The following is a 27,566-nucleotide window of genomic DNA, read 5'->3' on the forward strand; positions in this document are numbered from 1 at the left end:
CCACACAGCCAGTGTGGAGCTGGGCTGGGCTGGGCTGGGCTTTGCACCCAAGTCCGTCTGACTTCAAAGCTGGCGTTTCCTACTCTACCCCTTATGGGCCTGCTGTTTCCAAGCTGTGGCTCTCACCCCTTACTTCTTCTGTAGTCTCTCCAGTAATTTCTCATTCTTAAGGAATCCTGTCTTGTAACCCCTCACCCTAGGGACGTAGGAGTTACTTCGTCATGGCAAGTGACAGCCTGGTTTGGTGTTAAGAAACAGTAGCAGCAATCCAGGGTGCCAGGGTGGTGGCGGCCACAACTAGCGCCAGGCAGCTGCCCCTCTGGGGCCTCCAGGGGACTGTGGTCCGTGCTCTAGACCGATGGGGTGGGGTGGCAGCCTCCAGGGGTAGCGAGAGTCACAGGTATAAACGCAGATGTTGAGAAGGAGCCTGGCTGCCATCTCTTCTGTTTGGAATGGGGTGGGGGTTGGGGCATGGTGGGGATGTGGTGGCTTATAAATTTGCCACCAAGCCCAAAGCTTCTACCGCGGGACAGTAGTTCCCCAAATATGGGCAGGCAGATACGTAGGTACAGCAGTGAAAAGGTCCATGCAATTCATGGACAGGAACTAAATCACGTTGAGACATGCAGTAGGGTACGTACTTCCTTTTTCAGTTTTCCTTCAATGTTTCTAAGCCGGTGGGGGCCACTTTTTAGGAGCCGGCACTTGCTTATCTCTGCATTAGAACGGGGAGAAGTGGCTGGAGGCTCAGAGACACTGCATCCAGTTTGAATTTAGTAACATTGTTTGCTTTTCATTGTGTTGATTTTTGATGTTTACCTTGTGTTTATGGGGAGTGATACTGGTTTTCCATTTATGATAATACTACAAAGTTACCTTTTACAGTTTACTAGGGGCGCCTGGGTGGCTCTGTCTGGTTGGTAAGCCCAAGACTCTTGATTTGGGCTCAGGTCATGGTCTCATGGTTCGTGGGTTCGAGCCCCTGCGTCGGGCTCCACAGCTAGTGGTGCAGAGCCTGCTTGGGGTTCTCTCTGTCGCCCCCCTTGGTGCCCCTCCCCTGCTCACCGTGTCTCTGTCTCTCTCAAAACAAATGAACTTATACACATTAAAAAAAAAAAAAAGAAAGAAATTCCCTTTAAAATTTATGTAAATAAAATCTAGAGCAGGAGATCTCAACCCCGGGTGCTGCTGGCATTTGGGGTCAGACCATTCTCTGCTGGGGGGCTGCCCCGTGCACTGTAGGACGTTTAGCAGGATCCCCGACCCCCACCCCCACTGGACACCCCTTTCCCCAGTTGTGACGACCAAAAATGTCTCGACATCATCAAGTACTCCTGGGGTGGGACCAAAATTGACCCTAGTTTAAGGTAAGCAAGTTTAGCCTGTACCATGACGGTAGGAGGTAGGGATGGTTGGATATTGTAGGAAATACCATGTGTGTATGAAAATCTCTTAGCCTGATTTCTGTCAGTTGCGAGGTCTGCTGACCGATGTTCCTGTGTGTGTCCTGGGCACTGATACCGCATAAAGATGAGGCGGAAGGAGATGTCTAGAAAGGGATGCTCTAAGCAGCGCTGTCCAGTGTAACTTCCTGCCATGCCTGGAACGTTCTGAATCTGCACAGCCCAGTCCCTAGCTGTGGGCCACATGTGGCCATAGAGCACTCAGAATGTGGCTAGCGGGAATAGGGAATTGAATTCTTCGATTTTAATTAACTAATTTAAATTAAAGAAAATTTTTTTAAGTAGGCTCCATGCCCAACGTGGGACTTGAACTCAAGCCAGCCAGGTGGCCCTCTTCCATTTTAATTAAATTTACACATAAATAGCCACATGCGGTAGAAGCTACCCCATCGGACAGCACTGCTAGAGAAGTCCGAGCAGTGAGGTCAGGGTAATAGGATGCAGGCTGGAAGGTGTTGACTGTACCCTTTAAAAGCTTAGAATTGGATGGGGTGCCTGGGTGGCTCAGTCGGTTGGGCGTCCGACTTCGGCTCAGGTCATGATCTCGCGGTCCGTGAGTTCGAGCCCTGCGTCGGGCTCTGGGCGGACACCTCAGAGCCTGGAGCCTGCTTCTGATTCTGTGTCTCCCTCTCTCTCTGACCTTCCCCCATTCATGTTCTGTCTCTCTCTGTCTCAAAAATGAATAAATGTTAAAAAAAAAAAAAAAAGCTTAGGATTGGAGACACACAGAACCCATAGGATTGTGTCTTCAAGGACAGTGCAGCTCTGTGGTAGCCAGGAATAGCAGACAGGAGGTTTGAGGCAGTGGTTAACACAGACCCAGCTAAAACTGCCTTGAGCGAAAGTAAAATGAAACCGACGAACTGATTCCTAAGACAGAAAAGCCCAGGGCGTGGACAGACGGACCGACCTATGCCTGAGGGTGTCAGGAACCTGTTGTGGTCTTTGCCTTCCTCCTCGTGACTTCGTTCTCAGGCCGACTGTCCCCTAAAGAAGGACAAGGTGGCCACCTGCAGCCCCACACTTCTTTTCTGCCACCTTAGCAACGTCGCGGTGAAGGGCACTTCTTTCCTAGTATTTCTGGTGAGACTCTCAGCCGGGGTCTTGCTGCCCTTTGTTGAGCCCCTCGCCACATCGGGGGCTCTGCTCGGCCACGCCTGGATCCGTGTGCTCACCACACCTGGGGCTAGGGGGTGGGTCTGGCCCAGCTAACCCAGGTGGAGAGATGGAGGGAATTGCCTTAATAAGTGATGATAAAGGATAATTAGAGAAGAAAACCCGGGCGTAGTGTAGGCTAAGGGAGTGGACCCAAGAAGGATGCGTTTGGAAGGGGGCCCTTCCCCAAGGCTGGGGCGCAGACGTAGGTGGAGACGGGCGAGTGCAGGCTGCTGGAAGGCAGGGCAGGAGCTGCTCTGCAGGCACGGGGCAAGCAGAAAGCGACCCCCAGGGTGCACGTGGGGCGGCCGGCACAGCTGGTGGTTGACACGTTGGCTGTGCCGGGGGAATGGGACACTGGGGCTACAGTGACAGGAGGACCTCGGAAGACAAGCCTGGGGGTGAAGGGATCAGGGTGCTGGTGCAGAGGAGACAGGATGTCCCTACTGTGAGGGCCCCGGGGAGGTCTCCACAAGGCCACGGCGGGGCCTGGAGGACTCCAAGGGACAGCACGTCCTGGGCGCGGGGCTGGGCAGAGCACCATTGGGTGGCCTCACGCCCGTGCCACTGATCCCCTGGGCCGCTGCCTGGGCAGCACAGGAGAGCCTGTCTTCCAGCGGTGTCCCTCCAGGGCCCTCTTTGTGAAAGCTCAGCACTGTGCTCACTGTACGGGAGAGGCAGAAGGGACCTACGTCTGTCATCCCAGAGCAGGTATCGAAGGGTGGCTGTGCGTGGAGCCGAGAGGCGGAAAGTTCACAACAGGTGTGAAGGTGAGTGGGTGTGGGGCAGGCACAGCCCCGAGGAGTGCGCAGGCAGGCGGCCACGGCTCTCGTTGGCCCCTACGGTGTCTTCCAACCTCAGGAGATGAAAGCCCAGGAAAACGCTGTGAAATCATTGTGCTGATCAGGCCATTAATGGCGGCGCAGGGGGCTCTCAGGCGCTGAGGATCTGGATCCCACAGGCCTGGGCTTAAGGCCAGCTTCCCCTGCTCAGGCGGAGCCAGTGAAGTGTAGATGTTGGGGAAATCACTGAGTCCCCTCGGGTTCAGTGTCTCCACTGTGAAAATGGAGGCAGGGGCCCCTGGGTGGTTCCGTCGGTTGGGCGTCCAACTCTTGGTTTTTGCTCGGGTCGTGCTCTCGCAGTTCATGGGTCTGAGCCCCGCATCGGGCTCTGTGCTGACAGTGTTGAGCCTGCTTGGGATTCTCTCTCTTTGTGCCTGCCCCACTTTCACTTTCTGCCCCTCCCCAGCTCGCTCGCTCGCTCTCTCTCTCTCTCTCTCTCAAGAATGGAAAAACTTAAAAAAAAAGAAAAAGAAAAAAAATGGGGGCAGTGCTCTTACACACCATGTAGGATTGTTGTGAACGGTACATGAAACAATGCTTTTTTTTTTTTTTTATGTTTGTTTAAAGAGGGTGCATTTCTACATCTGCAACATTTTGGAACTCTGTACCCGCTTGCCCCACTCTAGTCTGGACGGCTGTCTCTGCTTGCCTGGATGATGGCAGTAGCTTGCTAAACAGTCCCCGTTTCCACTTTTTTGGGGGTAAACACACAGCCTTATTAAGATACGGTTCACGTACCCTGCAGTTCACCTATTGAAAGTGTGCAATTAGCAGATTTAAGTATATTCACAGAGTTGCGTGACCATCACCCCAATCAATATTCAAACACATCATGACCCCAAAAAACAACCTCACAGCTATTTATTACCTGTTCTTACTCTTGCCCACTGCAGGGTCTTCTCTGCTCAGCAGGCAGACAAGACCGTTTAATAATGTCAGTCGGATCAGGCCAGCCCCTGCCGGTGACCCTCAGTGATCCCCGCTGTGCATGGAGTAGACTCCAGACTCCCTGCCCCAGACAAGGCCCCATGTCTTCTGGCTGCCCCTTCCTCCTCTGCCCTGCTCCCCTGGGGTTGGAGTATTCCAGCCACACCAGTCTTTCCATGAGCACGTGCACCAGGCTGCCTCCCACCTCTGGATCTTGGGTTTCCGTTCCAGTTTGTCCAGATTGTGCTTCCTTTGTACAGTTGCATGCATCTGCTGCTTGTCCCCCGGCTCAGCTGTCACACCAGCCTCCCTGACCATCCAGTCTCCCTGAGCCACATGCCTCCACCCCCCCCCCCCCACCCTGCTTGCCCAGGCCTTATTTAATTTGGGTGGTTGTACCCTGTCTCCCTCCCTCCACTAGAGAATAAGCTCCAGAGGGGGAAGAGCTGTCTGTTTTGTTCACTCCTGAATGCCCAGTGTCCAGGTGAGGGCCCGGCACGCCGAACACACAAGACAGAGTAAGTAGGTGAATGAGCAGGGGACCAAAGAGAAGCAGTGATTGCTGGTCTTATGTTATTGTTGTTGGTACGTGTCCAGTAAATGCTATTGACCTGAAAGTCAGGTTGATCGTGTATTGAACGTGTGCGGGTTATGTCCAGTGCAGGTGAAAGTGAATAAATGAGGTCAAGTTGGCTAAATGACATGGCCTCGGGGCTAACTGTGCTTGGTTCAGGTGACACAAAGTTTTTTGTTTTGTTTTTGGTTTTGCTTTTATTTATTTATTTGTTTGTTTATTAAATTTGCATCCAAATTAGTTAGCATATATAGTGCAACAGTGATTTCAGCAGTAGATTCTTCAGTGCCTCTTCCCCATTTCACCCATCCCCCCTCCAGTAACCCTCAGTTTGTTCTCCATGTTTATGAGTCTCTTCTGTTTTGTCCCCCTCCCTGTTTTTATATTATTTCTGCTTCCCTTCCCTTCTGTTCATCTGTTTTGTCTCTTAAAGTCCTCATATGAGTGAAGTCATGTGACTTTTGTCTCTCTGACTAATTTCACTTAGCACAATACCCTCCAGTTCCATCCACATAGTTGCATATGGCAAGATCGCATTCTTTTTGATTGCCGAGTAATACTCCATTGTGTGTGTATGGATAGATAGATATAGATATATAGATATAGATATAGATATACATCACATCTTCTTTATCCATTCATCCATTGGTGGATATTTGGGCTCTTTCCATACTTTGGCCATTGTTGATGGTGCTGCTATAAACATGGGGGTGCGTGTGTCCCTTCGAAACAACACACCTGTATCCTGTGGAGAAATGCCTAGTTGTGCGATTGGTGGGTCTAGGGTAGTTCTGTTTTTAGTTTTTTGAGGAACCTCCATACTGCTTTCCAGAGTGACTGCACCAGCTTGCACTCCCACAAAGTTTTTATTTTAGCCTGTGCCGAACGCTCACCCCTGTTTTGTCGTGGGGCTGTGAGAAAGGAGCAAGGATGCTGCTCCAACATCGGTTCCCGGACCAAATTGTCCTTCGTTCCAGCGGGACGCTCGATAAATGCTTACTGTTCTGAATTTCACAGAGAATGAACCACACCGAGCCCCTCTCCCATCTTTTGCCACCACAATGCATCCTGCGACGACCCTCCTGCTACTTTGTGCACATGCACACGTCTGCGGCTTACGTGACGAGCGGCCCGACCTGGCAGCTTGCTGTGCAGAGCGTTCTGCTAAAACAAAACAGACAAAACTCATGTGAACAGCCGACCTGATGGTTTTGTTAAGGTCATTCTCTAGCTTTCGCTTAGAAACCCTCAACTGCGGGAGCCATCGTTACAGGATTATTACAGGATGGGGAGAGGGGTGCTGGTTCACATCACGGAGGGGTCAGTCATGACCGCGGTTTCCACTAACCCAGAGGTCTGCTCCCCGTCAAGTGATTCCCCCTCTCTCTTTCCTGCTTCCTGCCTTCAGTGTGCACTTAGCGAGTGTCCACCGATGGCCAGCACGGGTGCTGCTTATACACAGACAGCAGCGGTTTGGGTCCCTCTGGTCCAGGCCTGCGTGTGTCTCTGGCCTTTGGACAACCGAGAACAGGGCCAACACAGATGAGTTACTAGGAGTAAAACCTGTCCTGATCACATATGCCCCACTTGAGCACCGATTTACTGGAATGAAGATGCTAGTTGTATTTCTTTGATTTTTTGTTAACTGTTTATTTTTGAGAGAGAGAGAGAGAGAGACAGAGTGCGAGTAAGGTAGGGGGCAGAGAGAGAGAGCGAGACACAGAAGCAGAAGCAGGCTCCAGGCTCCAAGCTGTCAGCACAGAATCTGATGCCGGGCTTGAACTCACGAACTGGGAAATCATGACCTGAGTCAAAGTCAGATGCTTAACCGACTGGGCCACCCAGGTGCCCCCGAAGATCCTATTTTTAAGGAAGAGCATTGTGTTTTGTCATGGGGATTTTGAGCATCTGGACAGGCAGCTTGCTGATGACCAGGGGGCTGAGTCTGCTCCACTCTGTACCCCAGCACCCCACCAGGGCCTGCCTGGCGCATAGGAGGATGGGAAGAAGGGAGGACCGTGGTGGACCTGCAATTACATAAGTCATCATTTCCCTGTCTGCTTGGTTTCACTTCGCTTGGCAACGTGGTGGGGGGGGGGGTGGCAGGGCTGGGGTTTCTGCCTTGTGTTTGGGCTCTCCGGAAGGACAGGTGTTCTCAAGAGTGGCTTCATTCCCCCGGACATGGATTGCCCTGCCTTGTGCGGGCCGCCTGGGAGCAAGTGCACGAATGTGCCCACCTCGCAGGGCAGCCCAGGCAGCTGGGGGCTGTCTTCCTGGCTGGCTCCTCTGGGCTGTGCTCAAAGGAGATCCGGGTGTGGAGAGATTCTTCCCCTTCTTTACCTGGTCATCTTGGTGGATCCGGGCAGCATGCTGGAAAGACACCAGGTTTTCTAGCAAGACGGAAGTCGTTCAAGGCCGGACTCTGTGGTTTCTCACATCTTGGCGCACTTGGTTGCTTTACTTTTTATTTTGTTTATTTTTAAGCAAATAGACATGTTGGGGGGTGATTAGAATTGCGATTTGAGAGACACAGATTGAGGTAGAAATCTGAATGGGGTTCTCCGTGGGTGCTGTATTATAACTGCTGTGGGCTCTCCTCTCTCATCAGCAAAATGTAAAGTAGAGGTAATGTGTTGCTCTGTATTTACTTTTTAACTTAAATCTCCTTTTAAAAATGAATCTTACACTTTGATGACGTAAGTAATCTGGGCTTGCGGACAAAGCGTATTTTGGACCACAGCTTCTTAGAAGCCTTGGCTCTGTTTTCCCCTCTCATGATGATGAAGTCCCATTCGTGGCCGTTGTCCTGACCCAGTAAAGTTGCTCTAGAGGAACACGTTCGGAGAGAAGTGGACAGGTGTGGGCGTGGCCTTGACGGTGTGGCTGTGTCTTTCCCACAGGTGCTGTGAGTGGCTGAGATGCTGCGGCGGAGGGGAGCCCAGGCCCCGCACTGTGTGGTTGGGGCACCCCGAGAAGAGGGACCAGAGGTACCCTCGGAATGTCATCAACAATCAGAAGTACAACGTCTTCACCTTTCTTCCTGGGGTGCGTACGGGCAGAGGCCACAGCCTTTATTTTCTTCTCACACCGGATGTGGGTGGTGGTACCAGGTTTTAGAAGACCGAGGTCCCCGGGGTACCTGGGTGGCTCAGTCGGGTAGGCGGCCGACTCTTGGTTTTGGCTCAGGCCATGATCTCACGGTTGGTGAGTTTGAGACCCGAGTCTGACAGCAGGGAGTCTGCTTGGGATTCTTTCTCTCTCTCTCTCTTGCCCCTTCCCCGCTCACACCCTTCCTGTCTCGCAAAAATAAATAAATATTTTTTAAAAAGAGAAAAAAGACAAACGTCCCTGTGGCCGGATAACCTGGGTCTTTTCCGGGCTGCCTTCGCCGCTGCCTGTCCATCTCCTGTGTCCTGAGTACCTAGCTGGGAGGGGCGGGCTGCCTTCTGAGATTTTTGCTTTGAGACGCCACCTGATCCATTAGAATAACGTCACATTTAGTTGGTGTGTTAGGGGCAAGAGTGAAAAAGATATTTTGGGGACCCAGCATTGTCACCAAAATACCAAAAAAAAAAAAAAAAATCTACAAAAACCAAAATCCCATCATTGCCTAAAGTATCCCTTCTGTCATCATGAAACGCATATTCAGCGTAGTAAATTCAGGAGATACAAGTATGGAGATTTTTTTTTTTTTTTTTAAAGGTAAGTTTTAATCCTACCATCCAGAAGGAATTGCTGTTGGCATTTTTGCTAATGAATATTTTGGATGTGCTTACTTGATATTTTGTGCTCTGGAGTCCTGGTGCTAGCATTTCCACATTAGCTTAGGCCAATCTGTGGATTTCAGCTCTACAGACCTTCCCCCGCCTCCCAACATGTGCTTGGATTGAATGCCTATTTTTACCCGACACGCACTGGCTGACTTTAGAAGCAGCAGCAGTGATCGGTTTCAGTGCTGGAAGGGGAAAGAAAAAAAAAAAATGAGTGTTTGATTTATTGAGAGAGGTTCCAGAAACACAAACGTGTAATGCTGTGGCTTACGGTCAATTTGAATGTTTTTTTAAGGGCAACTCTGACTGCCTTCACTGCTTCGTTCAGCCCACATCTCCCCCCACCCCCCCAAATGTCAGCATCTTAAATCAAGAAAAATCTTATTTCTCCTTCATGGAAATTCTGGTGCCGAGCGGCCACACTCTCTTCCGTGTTGCGGCTACACCGTCTGGAACACGAGGCCTCCAGTATCTCCATGACTGAGCAAGAGTGAGTTGGCTGAAAATGGCTCTTTACTGCCTCAGCCTCCAAGAGACACATCATTGCCGCTCAGCGCCCCAGGCAAGGCGTGTGGTGCCAGACTCCCCCCCCCCCCCCCCCCCCCACCTCCCAGGGCACTTGGGAGCCATCGAGGCTCCCCCACAACCCGCCTCCACACAGGGCAGGATTCCGCTCTGTTTTATGGTGTTGAGATCATATCGTGGAGATGAGAGGTTACCTCGTTTTCTTGATCAGTAAAGACACTAAAACCTCTTCTGAGCATTTTGAGCAGCCTCCCTGTACTTACAAAACAGTTTTTAAGAAACAACTTGTCACAGATAAAGTGGAAGCCCCCGGCATGCCCTCCCCGGCCCCAGAGGCACCCGCTGTCTTGAATTTGGTGTTAATAATTTCCGTGTGTATCATTGTTTGTTTCTTCATTTTTTTTTTTGACTTTTACGAATTCTGTTTTGATTACCCACATGTGTTTTCCTAAACAATACGCAGGAGCGTTGAAACTCTACGTAAAAGGCATCATGGGAGTTGTGCTCGTCTGCAGGGCCGCTCTCAACTGTTAATCACCTCGGACTCGACCCCCCGCAGGTGCATCACTCGAGCCGTGACTGTCTCTCTTCTCTCTCTCCTCTCTCTTGTCGTTGCAGGTGTTGTTCAACCAGTTCAAGTATTTTTTCAACCTCTATTTCTTGCTTCTTGCCTGCTCTCAGTTTGTTCCTGAAATGAGACTTGGTGCACTCTACACCTACTGGGTCCCACTGGTGAGTAAGGGGCGTGGTTTGTTCGCTGACCGTGGGGTTTGGGAACAGACGCTTCTTTGTCTCTCTCACCCGAGCATCTGCAGCCTTTTACGCGACAGGACAGCCTCAAGCCCCCCACCCCCAGCATTAAAAAAATTTTTTTAATGTTTATTTTTGAAGGAGAGAGAGACAGAGCATGAGTGAGGGAGGGGCAGAGAGAGACGGAGACACAGAATCCGAAGCAGGCTTCAGGCTCTGAGCTGTCAGCACAGAGCCCGACGCGGGGCTCGAACTCATGAACCGCGAGATCATGACCTGAGCCGAAGTCGGCCGCTTAACCGACTGAGCCGCCCAGGCGCCCCTATATTTTTTAATTAAAAAAAATTTTTAATGTTTATTTATTTTTGAGAAACAGAGAGAGAGAGACCAAGCATGAGCGGGGGAGGGGCAGAGAGAGAGGGAGACACAGAATCCGAAGCAGGCTTCAGGCTCTGAGCTGTCAGCACAGAGCCTGACATGGGGCTTGAACCCATGAACTGTGAGATCATGACCTGAGCCAAAGTTGGATGCCCAACTGACTGAGCCACCCAGGCGCCCCTAAAAAAAATTTTTTTTAATGTTTATTTTTGAGAGAGAGAGAGAGAGAGACAGAGAGACACAGCATAGGGCGGGAGGGGCAGAGAGAGAGGGAGACACAGAATCAGAAGCAGGCTCCAGGCTCCAAGAGCTCAGATCAGCCCAGAGCCCCACGTGGGGCTCAAACTCACAGACTGCGAGATCATGACCTGAGCCGAAGTGGGACGCTCCACCGACTGAGCCCCCCAGGCGCCCCAAGCCCCCCCAGGATTTTAATGGTGAGGCTGCATTTTGTACACCACTGGGGCCGGACTGGTGAAGTGGTAAAGGCCGGGCCCTTCATTCGTTCTGTCCTTCAGCCAGTCAGTCAGTTTTTTCAGCAACTGTGCATTTCATGCTTACGGCCTGTCTCGCCTGTTTCTAGACTCTGGGGATGCAGTGTCAGGCCAGAAGGACAAGGCTTCTATCTTTGTGGGTTGTGCTATTTGAATTGTTTTCTGAGATCCTGTTTTCTGTCCCTGTAGAGTCTGCCAGCAGGAGGGTTTGAAAAGTACCAGGTTTTGCGCTTTGTGTCTGAAGTGAGGCAGAACTGACCAGAAGGCCCCTCCATTCCCTCCCTTGCCTCCTTTGGGCAAATGGTTATCGAGTAGCGACTGTGTGCCAGGTGGCGGGGAGGGGGCCTCTGCTATGTGCTGGGGACACAGCGGTGAATGAAACATAAAAATTCCTGCCCCTGTCCAGTTGGTTTTCAGAGGAGACAGACAGTAAACATTTCAAATTGTGAAAAGTCCTGCAGAGGTTCTAAGAATAAGGCCACGGGCCAGATAGGCTATCCCAGGCCCATTTAATATTTGTTGAATGGATGAGGTGGGGGTGGGGGATGTAGAGGGGCAGCCTTGGCCAGTGTGGCCATGGAAAACATCTCGAGGAGGGGATGGGCTGAATAGGAAGGCGGGAGTATCCCAGGTACAGAGAGCAGCAGTGCAAAGGCCCTGCGGTAGGCATTTGCCCAGAGCATTTGAAGAACAGAAGGAAGCCCAGTGTGGCCGGGGTGTGGAGAGGGTGGAAGTGACATCTCTTTCTATCCAGGTAGAAGCTGTGTATTTCACATGAAGTGGGGCTTTATTTATGTATTTATTTATGGTGGCAGGTGGGAGAGGATAAGGATTTGGTGCACTGACACGGACGGTGTAGGGAGCCAGTTGCTAAGAGACCCATGAGTGGCCGGGTGGCCATAAACCGCGAGTGCCGTGTCATCAGACAGGTTAGGCCGGCAGCTCCAGCGCAGAGAAGGGAGAGGGGGTTGGGTTTTTCCACACGAATAGCAAAGGTGCTTTGGGGGTGTGCAAACAGTTTTCCCCCGACCTGAGTCATTTGCGGGTGAGTTAGGACTCTGGGAGCGGGAGAAGGCTTTTGTCACACATGCTTGCCTCGCGTAACAGACATTCCTGTCGGCGTGTTGCGTTCTCACCCACGAACGCTGCAGACTCAGAGGCCCGGCTGACACAAGCAGGCCTCGGGAGAACCGGGGAGCTCACGTCCCATGCAGAACGGAAGGGTCCGCTCCGTTCCAGCAGGTGTGAACGTGGTCCTGGAGTTGCCAGGCCCAAGAATTAGAAGCTTTGGAGTTTTATGTGAAATACCCCAACGTCATTGGAGGTTTTTAGTTCCACAGCAGCTAACTACATACCTATCTAGAGTCAAACCCTAAGTTACTTGTGTAAAAAAAGTTAGTCTCTAATGTATACAAAATGTAACTTATCACCTTGCCTTTTCCGGGATGCCTTTTAAAAGTGTGGTTATTTGAAAGGTAAGATGTTCACATGATTCAAGAAACACAGAAATCGCCCCAGTGAAAATTTCCCTCTGGTCCAGTCCAGGTGGGTGGGAGCAAGTAGCCAGCACTGGGGTGCCCCTCCCCACCCCCATTCCCCAGCTCCTGCCCACATCGCCTTGCTGAAATGATGCCAGGAGTTCCCAGAAGCCTGACCTTCCGTGCATGCAGTCAGAGTGGCCTCCGCCTCCTCCTGGAACCCCCCCCCCCCCCCCCCCCCCCGCCCGCTTTCCCTGGAACGGTGGCCGCAGGTGGGAAGCAGGCAGGGTCACAGCTGCCGCTGGCGGTCCTGACATTTTCGACTCCGCATCTGGGTCTCTCTTACAGCCCCATTTTCACTGTGAAGGTTTAGGATGTTGGTCTTACCGTCCTGCCTCTTCCCAGGGGCTACAGAGAAGAAGGTTTGGGGGTCAAAGAGAGACGAAGTGGGTGGCATGTTTCTAGGGGACAAGAGCTGATGTCCCCTAGATTTTTGTGCGCAGAATCACTTTCCGGTTCTTGACCAGAACGCATTTTGAAATGTCTCCGACCACCCTGAAAGGCCTCTCGTTTCAGAGCCAGCTATGGATAAGGGCTGAGTGAGGGCTGCGGTGTGGTCCCTGGCTACACGTTGGGAAGTTGTGTAATTTGAACCTCAGTTTTCTCATCTGCAAAACAGGCGTGATCGTGTCTACTTGCTTGGCTCATTGGGAGGATTAAAAGGAAGCCCTGCAAGTAAATTGCCTCCTTTTGCTCCCAATGGACAGGAAATTCTCAGGAAATACGCTCATTTGAATTTTAAATTTCTGGCACTGGTGTCATTGTTCCTTGTCTGGATTAAGGTTTAGCTTTTTTTTTAAAAAAAAATTTTTTTTTTTTTAACATTTATTTATTTTTGAGACAGAGAGAGACAGAGCATGAACGGGGGGAGGGCCAGAGAGAGAGGGAGACACAGAATCTGAAGCAGGCTCCAGGCTCTGAGCTGTCAGCACAGAGCCTGATGCGGGGCTCGAACTCACGGACCGTGAGATCGTGACCTGAGCGAAGTCGGACGCTCAACCGACTGAGCCACCCAGGCGCCCCAAGGTTTAGCTTTTGATAACCTTTTTCTTGGTACTGATATGTTAGAGGGAGAAATTCCTCAATAGGTAGCTGAAATGATCCCTAAAATTGTTTGTATGAAGAGCTAGATTTTTTCGTTACTGAGATATAATCTGTGTACCATGAAATACACAGATAATACGTTGACATTTGTCAACACCTGGAAACACCACCTCGGTCAAAATACAGAGCATTTCCACCACCCTGGTCCCCGAGTGCCCCTTTCCAGTCAATCCCTCCTGAACCAGAGGGCACTGCTTTTCTGATGTCTAGCTCATAGATTGGTTTTGCTTCAGGAAATCTATTTTTGATGTGCGACTTTACAAAAGGAGGCTTAACACTTTCAGAATGGCCTGTCTGGGCACTGTCACTGCCTCTGAGTCCCTTTCCGAGCTCAGACAATCCCAGCCCTCCCTGTTAAAGCCTCTTTCTAAATATCCGTGGATCTTAAGGACCTCTGAAGTTGGATGGTTGGAATTTATTTCTGGATGACATTTGCATCTCTGAGCAAAAGCATTTTCTAGCCTAAGGGATGGCAGGTCCTTTGGGTTTAATGGGAACTGTGTGTTGGGGGGGGCGGGGCAGGGGGAGTAGATGGGATAACTTAGGAGGCGGTATTTATTTGCAGCAGGGAGGTCACGGCTCCTGTCTTTGTATGAGTGCACACTTGCCATTAACATCAGGGGGATTTCGCTAGGCCCACGCAGCAGCAAGGGATAGGAACGGGAACATTTGCAAAAACAAACAGCAAACACCTGGGTTCTGGCCCGGAACAACGACCCGGCAGCGTGGGAGGGGCGCCCATTCTGCAGACTGGGTCTGTGCCCTGCCACCACAGGCTTCCTCTTACCTCCGGCTCTGGAGCTCTCATTCTGGAATGTCCCAGTCTTGCTCTGGCTGCATCTGGATTGGAAACAGGAGCAATCCTTTGATTGGAAAGACAAACGAGCCCTTGGAGAAGTCCCACAAAGCAGCGCATCTCTGGCTAGATTAACCTAAGAGATTTAAAGTCCTTTGAATGGAAGTTCATCTGTTTCACAGGATAAACAATATAAAAATGAAATCCCCAAAGAATCACGGCTGCTAACCTTCAGGGCGATGGTGCTTTCTGTATTAAAAAAAAAAAAAAAAAAAAAAAAGGCTTGAAAAGGAGAGATGACAAGGGTATTTTGTAAGAAAAATGAACGAATGCTCTTGCCTTTATTGACACAAGAGGAGGAATCTGCATGGAAATAGGTTTCCTGTTAGGGTGACTCACACCCCAGCCCCCGCCAAATTTTGTATGAGTTGAGGTACCTGACCCAGGAAAGGTCGGGCAGTTTCAGTGTTCTTTTTATTAGCAATTAGCAATAGATTTTAGCAATAGATTGCACTTAGCAATCTATTTATGCAATCAATACTTCGATGTGTTTTCTTTTTTTTTTTTCAATATATGAAATTTATTATCAAATTGGTTTCCATACAACACCCAGTGCTCGTCCCTCAATGTGTTTTCTTTAGAAGGATTGAAAGCGTTACAGAGAAGACTGGAGTCCCCTTTGGCCCTTCCCTCTCCCTCCCGTCTTTTCCTTGCGTAGGAATCTAGCCACTGGTTAAGGAAATTGGAAACTCTTTGCAGACTGTGGTCATTGCGGTTGGTGCTTGTATGCACGGGGTTACATTGTATGTGGCAAAGAGTTGATGTCCCTACTTGGGAGGTCAGTGCAAAAGTGATGGCTCTCACTCTTCTTAACTGGGCCGGGTGTGCTCTGTGTTGTTGGCTGATCTCCTTTCCACGTTTCTCTGGACGCTGAACGATGTGGCTGTTAAGGGCAAGGACTCCGGAGCCAGTGTCCTGCCTGTCACTTAGGAGCTTTGTGTCCTTGGCAAGATTACTCAACCTTTCTGTGCCTCAGAGCCCTCATGTCCGCAGTGGTAAGAGCAGGGTTGTTGTGGGGCTGTGACACCCCTCCAGTAACGTCCGCTGGATGAGGTACAGATGTCACCAGGTACCATCGCTCGGCCACTGCCTGTGGACCGACCACCTTCTTGACTCTTAGAAACCCTGCCATGGTGGTGGGTAGGGATGCCCCCGTCTGTGTGCGTCAGCCAGTGTTTCCCCAGGGTATGTGTGGAGGAAGGAGTCAGAGAAGTGGGCTTGCCGGGGCAGGTGCATTTGGGGCGGTTGGCAGGACCCGCCCTGCTGCTGTCCCGTGTGGCCTCTGGCCTTGTCTGTCCCCAGCACCAGGAGAGGGAAGTCGCTTTCCGCGGGGCTCACCCTCTCTCCCCTGTCTCTGCAGGGCTTCGTGCTGGCCGTCACTGTCATCCGAGAGGCGGTGGAGGAGATCCGATGTTATGTACGCGACAGAGAAGTCAACTGCCAGATCTTCAGCCGGCTCACAGCCAGAGGTCAGCCTCCCGGCTCCCCCAGGGCCGCGGACAGTCAGGGAGCAGAGGTCAAGGCCAGGGGCCGGCGGGTGTGTGGACACCGCGTGGTGGGACAGTCACTCGGCTGCTGGCACCCGGGAGGCCAACGTGTGCCCGGGGCCTGGAGGGACTCAGGCTTCCCCCTGTAGGCTGCCACGGGTCACTCTTGCAGCCTGGCCTGTGGCTGACTTGTGCATCAGGCTGGATTTAAACCCCATTCGTTGGGCAGCCTCCTCTGGCTGACCCTGTCCCCCGGCTGGCTGAGGAGGGAGGGAGGGAAGGAGGGGAGGGGCCCCTCTTGTCCGTGCTGAGGTTGCAGGTTGCGGAGGCTAGGAGTCTCTCCTACGTATTTCTGGGGAGCGAGGCTTTGAAAGATACTCTTTCAACATTACGAAACTAATGCCACAACTTTGCAACATTAGTTTATTTAAGTGGGCGCCAGGTTTATAGCTGCATCTCTGAGGATTCTGTTGAGTGGCATCTTATAAATCCTCCAGCTTGGGGCACCTGGGTGGCTCAGTCAGTTGAGCCCCCGACCTCAGCCCAGGTCATGAGCTCATGGTTGGTGGGTTCAAGCCCCACGTTGGGCTCTGTGCTGACAGCCTCACAGCCCGGAGCCTGCTTTGGATTCTGCATCTCCCTCTCTCTCTGCTCTTCCCTGACTCGCTCTCTGTTTGTCTCTCACAAAAATGAATAAACATTAAAAAAATAAAAAAAAAAATCCTACAACTTAAGGTGGAGAGTCTGACCAAAGAAGAAACCAGATAGCCCTTAAGCACTGAATCCCTTGCAAAGCACATGCATTAAAAAAAAAAAAAAATTAATGTTTATTTATTTTTGAGAGAGAGACAGAGCGTGAGCAGGGGAGGGGTAGAGAGAGAGGGAGACACAGAATCTGACAGGCTCCAGGCTGTCAGCACAGGGCCAGTGGATCACCAGATCATGACCTCAGCTGAAGTCAGATGCTTAACCGACTGAGCCACCCAGGCGCCCGGAGGCACATGCATTTTAAATTGGTGGAATTAAAAACAAACAAACTCCTGAATATCCCCATTGAGAACCCACCTACCGATCCAGCCAGCGTTAACTTGTGTTTCAACTACAAATTCTACAGGAGATAACCTGTAAGGCTGTGTTCAGAAATAAGAGGCTGTTACCTAAAGTCCCTGAAGATGACAGGCCGTTCAGGGACTGATAATGTTTTAGGAGCAGCAGAGGTGGATGAAAGCCGTGTTTAACCTTCAGGACGTCAAGAATTCTGAAAACCAGGAGGTAGATAGGTGTCTCAGGGAGCGTGAACTGCTTTTGATGCCTCAGTCTCCCCAAGGCGCTCACACACGGTTTCAGGGTTTTATTTTCTTTCTATTAATATTGACGGAGGAATATGTTTTGGGCTCACATTTTTTTTTAATCCCCTGAGGGCATGAAGGTATTTTGGTGCATTTAAATAATTTTCAGAGTTGGTGGTCTTAACATTTGGCAGAATGTCTCTGGGAGAAGTGGGGGGTGCAGCGTTGGCATGAAAATGCTTTATTATGGCTAAACTACTGTATTTAGGACATCTTGCTGCCTAGAGAAAGAAAACCCAGTGTCGTCTTTGCAAAGGCAGGTGGCTTGGGCTTTCCACGTGGGTAATCAGAAGACCCCTCCGCAGGGTGTTTTTTGTGGCCCGTGTATATTAAATCCTCCCTTAATAACATATTCTGACTATAACATTTAAAATGCTAGGCAACCGACAAAAGCCCCATTGGAGAGGGTGCTGTGGGTCTATTTAGGTGGATTCCGTTCATTCATCTGTCCCAGCTCCAAACCTTCTTTGGTCCTTTTCATATTGCAATCGCGTCTCCCGTGAATGATTTTTCTGCCCTCCCCTGCAGATTCCCTTCTCGCCTCCTCCTTTAGCTTCACTCACTTCTTGAAAAGATCCTTAGGAGAATTGGCAGATGGCTCCAGCATTAAACACTTGTCTTCCTTTGTCGGTCGGTCTCCTTTTGTGGCCCGTGGTTTCTGTTGTCATGCCAATGCAGCCATGGGGGAAACCGAGCAGAGTTCTGAACACTGACCCAGCCCCTGCTTGGCCATTTGTTCTGAAAGCCCCCCCCCCCCCCCCCACAAAGCACTGAAGAAACTGTCAGCTCAGAAAGTGATGGAGGTGAGTATAGTTACTCGACACGCTTTAGTGGGGAGGCGGGGAGCAGAGTGTGAAGGCCCAACTGGAAGATTTCAGAGAGAGGAAGAGAAAGAAAGCTTTCTTCACCTTCCTGTCTAGTTACTTACTAGTTTCTTGAGTGAGGCTTTTCACCAAGATCTTCGTTTAGTAAATTCAAAAGCAAAATGAAGCAAGCGTGTGTGTGTGTGTGTCCATGCAGAGCTCTTTTCTTTTGTATCCCATGATATCTTTAAAAATGTATTTTTCAACACCGTTTTTAGACTTGAGACACGGCTAGAAGCGAAAATATCAAGTCCTTGATCCCTGGATTATACGGGCCGCGTCATTTACCTACATTCTGATATCACTTCCTGATTAACGATAGCAGTACTTGTGCCGATTGAGTTGAAAACATTTTTTGGGAACAATGTCTAACGAGAAACAAAGTTACAAAATCCTGTGGTTGACTCCAATACCCTCCTCACCGCGCGTACATCAGTTGTTAACATTTTGCCATATTTGCTTTTTAATACTCTCGCTCTTAAGTCGTTAGAGTTAAGTTGCAGACATCATTCCCTTTACTCCTAAGTACTTCCGTGTTTAATTCCTAGCGGGGCATTTCTCTTACGTAACACAGTACAGTTGTCAAAATCGGGAAATTTAACAGTGGTACATTACTATTAATCTACAGCCCTTACTCAAAATTTGCCATTTGTTCCTAAAATGTCCTGGTTCCCCCCCCCCCCCCCGCCACCCCCCAACATCAAAAATGCCCTGTTTTTAACGGCATTTTTTTTTTCTTCTGGTACAGAAACCAGTACAGAGTTGCCAGTGACATTTACTTGTCCTTGCTCCTTATCTCCTCTAGTCTGGCACATATCCCGGGTTTTCTTTGATACAACATTGACATTTTTGAAAAGGCCCGGCCAGGGGCACCTGGGTGGTTTGGTCGGTTGAGCGTCCAACTTCCGCTCGGGTCATGATCTCACTGTTCCCAGTTCCCGAGTTTGAGCTCCGCATCAGGCTCTGTGCTGACTGCTCAGAACCTGGAGCCTGCTTCGGATTCTATGTCTCCCTCTCTCCCCGACCCTCCCCTCACACTCCGCCTTTCTCTCTCTCATATATAAATAGACATTAAAAAAAATTTTTTTTTTTTTTTTTAAAGGACCGGCCTGGGGCGCCTGGGTGGCTCAGTCAGTTAAGCAGCCGACTTCGGCTCAGGTCACGATCTCGCGGTCCGTGAGTTCGAGGCCCGCGTCGGGCTCTGTGCTGACAGTGTGGAGCCTGCTTGGGATTCTCTCTCTCCCTCCCTCCCTCTCTCTCTATCTCTCTCAAAATAAATAAATAAACTTAAAAAATGCAACTAATAATTACACTTTAGGTGTGGGAGTGGGGTGGCCGTCAAGGAACGTCCCCTTTCTCCACCACAGCGTTCCTGGTTCTGAGCACAATGTATGACAGTTGAAGAAAGTAGTGTTTCTGAGCCTGTGTTCTGCCTCGATTCAGGAGTCCTGCTTCCCCCTACACTCTGCTCCGTGGGCACATCCTTAACCTGTCAGTACGTCGGGAGTGATAACAGTGCCCTACCTTATCAGAGTTGCTCTACATACAACTCCCGTACGAGAAGAATCTAACACCGTGCCCGGGATTTGGTGTGTGTTCAAGAAAGGCAGTGTTGATGGTATTGTGGCAGAGGTCCATTAAATGTCGGTGGGTGTGAATAAATAAATGGAAGTATGAGCCAGGGGCCACGGGAGGTTATGGGGGCCCATCAGAGAGGAGGTGATAGGTGTTCTCAGAAGAGGTGACCTTCATCGTAAGTCTTACAGGGTGGAAGAGAACGGGACTGGCTGCGTGATTTGTGGTGCATCGTGCAAAATCAACACATGGGGCCCTTGTTCAAAAATTTAAGAATTTAAGGGGGCGCCTGGGTAGCTCGGTTGGTTGAGCGCCCAACTTTTGATTTCGTCTCAGGTCCTAATCTCACGGTTCTTGGGTTCGAGCCCTGAGTCGGCCTCTGTGCTGACAGTGTAGAGCCTGCTTGGAACACTCTCTCTGTCTCTCTGTCTTTCTCAAAATAAGTAAAATAAACTTATAAAGGAAATTAAGAATTTCAAGATGGCAGCAGGTGAGCACGAAACCAAGAACAGGACCCTTCTGAGCACGTGGCCCCGTGCTAGTTCCCAGATCACACAGGCACAGAGAGGCCGTGGTGAAGAGTCTTCCTTCCAAAGGCCACAGGTGAGATGTGGGTGGGATACATACCCCAGGTTCTGGCTCCATCTTGTCCATCTTGTTCTTCCCATTTAGGCTGTATTTCCTGAGTTTCCCTCCTGGGAAAACAGAGAAGATCATGTAGGCCAGTGAGGGCCTGGAAACTGTGGGAAAGCCCATCCTATGGTCTGGGAATCCACGGATAAGGCACGCTATAGGGAGAAGTTGGTGTTGGAAGTGTTTCAAAAATACTGTCCAGGGGCACCTGGGCAGGTCAGTTGGTTGAGCGTCTGACTCTTGGTTTCGGCTCAGGTCACGATCTCAGGATTGGTGGGTTCGAGCCCCTGCATCAGGCTCTGTGCTGCCGATGCGGAGCCTGCTTGGGATTCTCTCTCTCTCCCTTGCTCTCTCCCCCTCCCCCAGTTTCACCCTCTCAAAAATAAACTTTAAAATTGCAACTCTTTACAAAAAAAGAAAAAAATACTGTTGACGTTGGAAAGCAGTAGAAAAAAATGAGCGATGACCCACCGAAAGCCAGCTACGTGTTGAAGCAGGTCTAGGGTGTAATTTCTTAGACAGCCAGGTGGCTTTTACAGATGGGAGCAGCAGCTAGTTAAGGGCGGGACTGTGACTTGAAGCCGGCTTGTCTGAATGCACGTCTGTGGCCTGTGGGTCTAGGCACCTACTGTGTGCCAGGAGCTGTGGGCAGCACCTTCACCCAGGGTATCTCAACCGTAGCTACGACATTCAGCCTTTATACATACGCTACAGAAGCGCTCTCAGATTTAAAGAATCTCAAAACACGTTTGTGAGTCCAAAGGGACTTGTTACCCCAGCACCCTCATTCCAAGGTGGACACACTCGTTAGACAAAGTTGGTGGAAACCCAGTACGGCTCACACTTTGGGATAGATAAACATTTCTTCTCCTCCTTGAAATATGCATTTGCAGCGTGATCAGAGACTGGAGGGAGGTTCTTGTGAGTTGAGGCGTCTCCTCTAACAGCATTCGGTGGCACTGTCATCCCAAAGCCAAAGAAGAAGGGGGCTTGAAGTGGTAGCCAACTCGGCAAAACTTTTTGTTACTGGAAGGATGTGGGCTGGGTGGGGAGGGAATAATAAGTAAAGGGATTATTTCTTCTTCCTTGTGTCTTGCTCAAACCAAAAGTTGAAATCTGGGGGTGGAGTGCTTTGCCTCGATGATCCCGGGTGCTGAGGGCAGTGGATTTCTTTGCATTTTCACGAGATCTTCAACCAGGAACGTTTGCCCAGACTAACCTGTGATCAGGAGCTAAATGAGGCACACGGATAATTAGCTTTGAAAGAAAGTGCAAACAGAGGCACAGTGAATACAGTTGCTGGATGCTTCTTTCCTGCTGGGGACATCTGGGCATGCCTCGAGCCAGAAGCCAGAAGCTGGAAGTCTATGTGAAATGGAGAGAATCCGCCTTTCTTCAGTTCTGGGGTATATGTATGGTGTTGAAACCCAGCTGCTACCTTTCATCTCCCCCATTTCTTTCCAGATAGTTCTGGAAAGGGTCTCTTCACCCTTTCCTAGTGATAGAATAACCTCAGGGTCTCACTTCCGCTTAAGAGTGACATCTTTTTTTTTTTTTTCCAATTTATTTCAGAATCCGCTTTGGACTGTTAGTATTGTGGTTCATGTAACTGAATTTTGAGGTCAAAGGATATACGTGTCTTTCTTTTTGGCATTTGTATTCCTTTGAAGTTTATCAGGAGAAGGTACAACGATATAGGGAAGATGCATTCATTAATGGAGAGTTGTTTCGCTCGTGGGTTGTTAACTAAATGGGAACTTCGTGCTCCCAAACCCAAGTACTGTTTGTGTTTTTCATAGTATAAACTCTGTTCAGGCATGGGAGAACACTAAGCTATGTTTTATACTTTTAAAAAATTTTAATTGTATTTTCCTCAAGTTTCAGATATTTATTAATCCATGCAAACCCCAACACAATACACCAACATGCTTTTGTGCGTTTATAATGTTTATTTATTTTTGAGAGGGGGAGACAGAGTGTGAGCAGGGGAGGGGCACAGAGAGAGATACACACACACACACACACACACACACACACACACACACACAGAGAATCCAAGCAGGCTCCAGGCCTGAGCTGCTGGCACAGAGCCCGACATGGGGCTCGAACTCATGAACCATGAGATCATGACCTGAGCCGAGGTCGGACGCTTAACTGATTGATCCACCCAGGCACCCTGATTTTGTGCATTTAGAGGGGAAATATTTCCTGGGTAAGTGGAAAATTGTGTGGAGGGTTTCTGGGAGACCTCCATTGTAAGCAGCTTTATAGTGAGACGTCTCATGTAGAAGTCTGGCCCTTCTCCAGTTTGCTGTAATGTGCAGTCACTGAGCAGAACCTTGTATTGACCATTGGGACCCCGTTTCCCCCAGGGCTCTGGGTTACTCCTCCTATCCCTGCTGACATCTGGATTGAACAGTCCCAGGCACGAGACATACAGCCCTGCCCTAATGCCTCCTGCTCCAGTAAATGCCAAGAGGGGGATCAAGTTCTGAGGCTTCTTGGCCTGACCGAGATCTGGTGGGACACAGCTGTGGCAGGGGCCAGAAGAAGAGATCACATCCGCACGGCTGGCGCTAAGTAGTCCCTGCACCCAGGATCAACAGACACCCCTGTTTTATACTTTTTTGAGAGAAGAGAATTACAGTGAATGGTCTTTTTGATAGTAACCACGGCAAAAGTACCACAAAAGTCCTTGACTGAGGATCTCAAATCCAGTTTGGGAAGCAAAGTATTCCCCCGCCCAAGCTTTCCTCATGAAGACCCAAAGCATTTGCTTTTACGAGTCTTATTTAAAACAGATCTTGCAAGACACTTTTCTCATACCGTTCTCCGAGACATGCCAAGGTATTTCAGACCCGTGGGTTTCTTCGCCTTTTCAAAGCGCTCAACTTCTCTTTACTGCAAATCGTTGATGAACTCATCTGTTGTTTAATTAAAAAAGCCAAAAAAAGGGGCGCCTGGGTGGCTCAGTCGGTTAAGCGTCCGACTTCAGCTCAGGTCATGATCTCACGGTTCGTGGGTTCGAGCCCCGCGTCGGGCTCTGTGCTGACAGCTTGGAGCCCGTTTCAGATTCTGTGTCTCCCTCTCTCTCTGCCCCTCCCCCACTCGTGCTCTGTCTCAAAAATAAATAAACATTAAAAAAAAAATTAAAAAAGCCAAACAAAATAAAACAAAACAAAAAACCTGAAAACAATCTCACATACACATTAAGCTGTTATCTTTCCCAAAAGATAATCCCCCTGACGCTGGGGTATTGTTGTTCTGTTTCTTCATTATTGGGCACCAGAAGCAGGGAGGACCATTTATATATTTATTTTAAAAGCCTCTGTTGGGCATAAACTTGTTACATTTAAGCCTCAGCCTTTTTTTTTTTTTTTTTAAGTTCCCGCTATTTTAGAGGAAGGCCCTAGGAAGTGGCCATGGAATTTATAATAATGCTTTTCAACCCTTTGCCTGTTTTCAAATAACAGTCTTTTCTTAGGCTCTGGGGAATGCGGACGACTCTCTCGGATTATGAAAATTTCAGCTTTAAACCTGTGAACTCTGCCGGGTCTGCAGAGGCGTTTTAATGTCAACCCCAGGAAATTTACAACTCATCACTGTCACAGAGTGTGAGTTCAAGAGTAATACATTAACCGGGGTTGGTGTGTGGAGATGCGGCTACGAAAGCGATCCATATCCTGCATGCACAATGGAAAATCAAAGGAGGGCTGGAGGTGTTCGGGGTCAAAACATAGGCCCACACATGCTCGTGCCCCGGAATTTATTTTTAAGAAATTTCTTTTTTTTGCGGGCCGTTCTGCAGTTTGACTGAATTGTCATTTGCTTGTTTGGACTCCAGGGAAACATCTGGTTTCTCCCTGCAGTGTAGACAAACTGGTCTTATTCTGAAGCTGTCACCCATGAAAAGCACGGTTTGGGCTCAATAGCTTGGCTTATGAAAGGCTTGGGGTCCATCTCTACAGAAATAAACAGCTCTCGTAATTGGAATTTTGTTCCCTGTTATAAACTCTGGCCCAGAGGTGACTTGGGTAAAGTGTTGAAAGCTGAAAGGGATACATTTATTTTATAGAAGGCATTTAATGATTTAGGATGTGGCCAGCAGACAGTTTCCCACTTAACCTTTGTAAAAATCTCTTACCCAACTTCTGTAAAGTTTCTGCAAATGTATCTAAAAATCCCAGAGGCTGGAGGTGGGAGGCTGGGTGTGAGGAGACCCAGAAGAGGAGAGCGGTCTGGGAAGGGGGAAGTTCTGGGCCTTCAGTTCTCAGAACGGGGCCAGGTTTTCCTGTACGCTGTGCACCAAAGAGGTCACTCGGTGTTTTCAGTTTTGTAGTTCGCTGCAGGAGTGGCTACGTTGTTTGTGGGAACCGGAGCAAAATGAAAATGCAGGACTCCTTGTTGAAAAGTTAAGAATTTTAACTTGATAACTGGTCTTTCATTCACTCAAGGGTTGGGATGGGGGTGCCTGTGTGAACACACGGGTCGCACACCCCCGGGGCTGGCTCTCCTTCCGCCTTAGGAACCTCAGGGAAGATGAGAGAAAAAAGGGAAGTACCTGTGTCTGCTAACTTCTCGGTGGGGTGTTGGGGAGGGTGTCTTCTTCCAGGCAGAGAAGGGGCGATAGGAGCTGTCCTGCTGTCTTTGGAGACGTGTAGTAATCCTTGGAGATGTGCCATTTGTATTTCCCATATTTCTTTATTTTTGTTTTTTAATGTTTATTCATTTTGGAGAGACAGAGAACATGAGCCAGGGAGGGGGAGAGAGAGGGAGACACAGAATCCGAAGCAGGCTCCAGGCTCTGAGCTGTCAGCACAGAGCCTGATGTGGGGCTCGAACTCATGATGAACCATGAGATCGTGACCTGAGCCAAAGTCAGACGCTTAACTGCGTCCTTCCGTCCGTCCTTCCTTCCTTCCTTCCTTTTCTTTCCATTTGTAGAAAACTCAAAATACTTGTTAATGTAAGGTTAGGAATCATGTGTTTGGAGCCCTTTCCACGGTTTGAAGGTTTTTTTCATCGTGTGAGTTAATCCCAGCCCCCAGTGCCTGGCTAGTTGATCTCATTTTGTCCCCATTTCCCCCCTCATTCCCCTCCCCCGCCCCGGCCGTGGGGGCAGCAGCAGGGGCCACCTCGAGCTCCTTTTGTCCCCGCAGCCAGCTGTGGGGCGTGGCTGATGGAAAGCCCAGTAACCATTGGAACATACACACTGGTATCTGCTTTCCCTTCTCTTTTATTCCTGCCCCCTTTTCTCCTTTTGGTTTTATGTCTGTCCTCATTCAGAATACACACCTGCCTAGACACACGCTAACCATGTGTCCTGCACGCAGGCCTGAACCGTGCCTTTTTGATGGCTAAAAAAAAAAAATGGCAGTATGGAAAGGGAATCCAAATTTATGGTCAAGGCTGCATGATTAGCTCTAGAGAGTGGGAGGCTGAGGATAGCCCTTCGTTGAAGCTGCAAGGTTCCCCCCACCCCCCAATGCTGAAATGCTAATGAGGGAGCCACCGCGAAGGTCTCCAAGTGGCTCCCGCTGGTCCCTTCCCCAGACAGGGGATGACAGACAGACAGAGTAGAAGAGCTTGTCTCAAGGATCCGCCGGCAGGCCTTAGGCAGAGACTCCTCGGCATGCACAGCGGATTAAAAGGGGTTTTTGTTGAGGTGGAGCAGATGGACAGGGAGAGGCAGGGTTCACATTAGCTGATCATAAATCAGGACTCCGTCGTAGAAGGGAAAGATCTGGCTCTGGTCACTTAAAAGTTTGAGCTAATTTAATTTGTTCTTCTTTTTTTTCTTGTTGGAAGAGCCCCTCCTGCTTATAAACAGACAAACAAAAAAATCACTGTGAAGAGGTTAGAAAGCATACGCGCTGGAGAAAGGGATAAATTCCCTATGTCTCCAGCAAGAATCACCATCCACCCTTCCAGCATAACCCTCCTGATTTTGTCCTCCGTCCTGCCGTCATCCACACATATACGTGTATAGTTATTATTTAATAAGACTTGAGATGCACGTTCCTCTTTGAGTTACACGTAAAAGAAGATTTGTAGCTAGGTCTCCAACTTTGGAACACGGGCTCCGTGATCGTTTGGGTCAGTCCGCCGGCTTAAATTTTAGTAATAAAACCAGAGACAATGTGTAAATTTATGTTTGGGAAAGCTGGGGCAAGCTCAGGTGAAGGAAAAGTTCATTGGCACAGAGGGCCATGTTGAATTTATGATCTTCCTTCCTTCAAGCAACGCCTTGGTAAACTCCCCAGGAAGAAAAGGGCGACTCTGCCTATTTTTTCCTGTTGCCCCCTGGTGGGACCAGAAGAAATGTTCAGGCAGGAAAAGAATTCTGCACTTTGGACTCTCTTTCCCCCCATTTCTAATGCCCTGACTCTTTGTGTGTGTTTTTAAATTCTTCTGATGTTGTATTTATTTTTGAGAGAGAAAGACACACACGCGCGCGCACACACACACACACACAGAGTATGAGTGGGGCAGGGGCAGAGAGAGTGGGAGACCCAGAATCCGAAGCAGCCTCCAGGCTCTGAGCCGTCCGCACAGATTCCAACACGGGCAGGGCTTGAACTCACAGTCTGTGAGATCATGACTTGAGCCGAAGTCAGACGCTTAACCCACTGAGCCACCCAGGCGCCCCTCTGACTCTTTGGATTTTGGTGGAAATCTTCTATTCCCTCTGCAGATGTCTCGACATAATGAACGCTTGAGGCTGTGGGTCTCTCTCCAGCGTGCTAGGGCTCAGGCCCACGAACTGAATTTAGGCCTGTGTTTTGAGAAAATGAGGCACATTAAACACTGATGTGAGATGAGTGAGATGCCCACGCTGGAAGAGTCTAGAAGGCCCTCAGAGCAACTGGCGGCCCAGCTCCTCGCCACTTGCTACGTTCTGTCTAGAAGTTGTTATTAGTGTTTGTATGCTTTCCTTTTTTAGTGCCGGTGCTGTTACCATGATGAAATTTAATTAAACACAAGAACTAATGAAAATGAAACCCTGTGGAACCTCCTTGAAAAAGTTGTTTCCATAGCGATAACTTGGAATGCTCTGGAAAGCCTTGATCGTCGTGGTGGATAATTATTACAAAGACACGCTGAATTGTGCGAAAAGTAGAAAATGCTGTGAAAAACTGTAGAAGTCTCGAGTCGTACGCTTAGATGACCTCGTCAGTGTCTTTTAAGTTCTTCTCAAAACTAGCGGAGCTCCAACGAGTGAGCGAATGCGCCTCCTTCGTGAGCGCCGGGCGTTTGTTGAGTGAACAGGGAGGGAGTAGCAG

General features: G+C 49.6%; 1 protein-coding gene and 1 long non-coding RNA gene across 3 annotated transcripts in view; both read left to right on the forward strand.

Annotated features, from left to right (window-relative positions):
• Positions 1-27,566, forward strand: part of ATP9A (ATPase phospholipid transporting 9A (putative)) — a 125,910-nt gene that overhangs the window by 22,642 nt on the left and 75,702 nt on the right. For both annotated transcript variants that reach the window (XM_053199819.1, XM_027046627.2), the window contains exons 2-4: positions 7,862-8,006; positions 9,875-9,988; positions 15,737-15,845. In XM_053199819.1, the coding sequence (XP_053055794.1) occupies positions 7,862-8,006; positions 9,875-9,988; positions 15,737-15,845 (368 nt within the window). The remainder of the gene's footprint in view (positions 1-7,861; positions 8,007-9,874; positions 9,989-15,736; positions 15,846-27,566) is intronic.
• On the forward strand, positions 12,597-14,596 carry LOC128311092 (uncharacterized). Its single transcript, XR_008289045.1, has 2 exons — positions 12,597-13,198; positions 13,443-14,596. It is a non-coding gene; the product is annotated as an uncharacterized LOC128311092 (long non-coding RNA).

Source organism: Acinonyx jubatus, chromosome A3, assembly GCF_027475565.1.
Source record: "Acinonyx jubatus isolate Ajub_Pintada_27869175 chromosome A3, VMU_Ajub_asm_v1.0, whole genome shotgun sequence".
NCBI lineage: Eukaryota > Metazoa > Chordata > Mammalia > Carnivora > Felidae > Acinonyx > Acinonyx jubatus.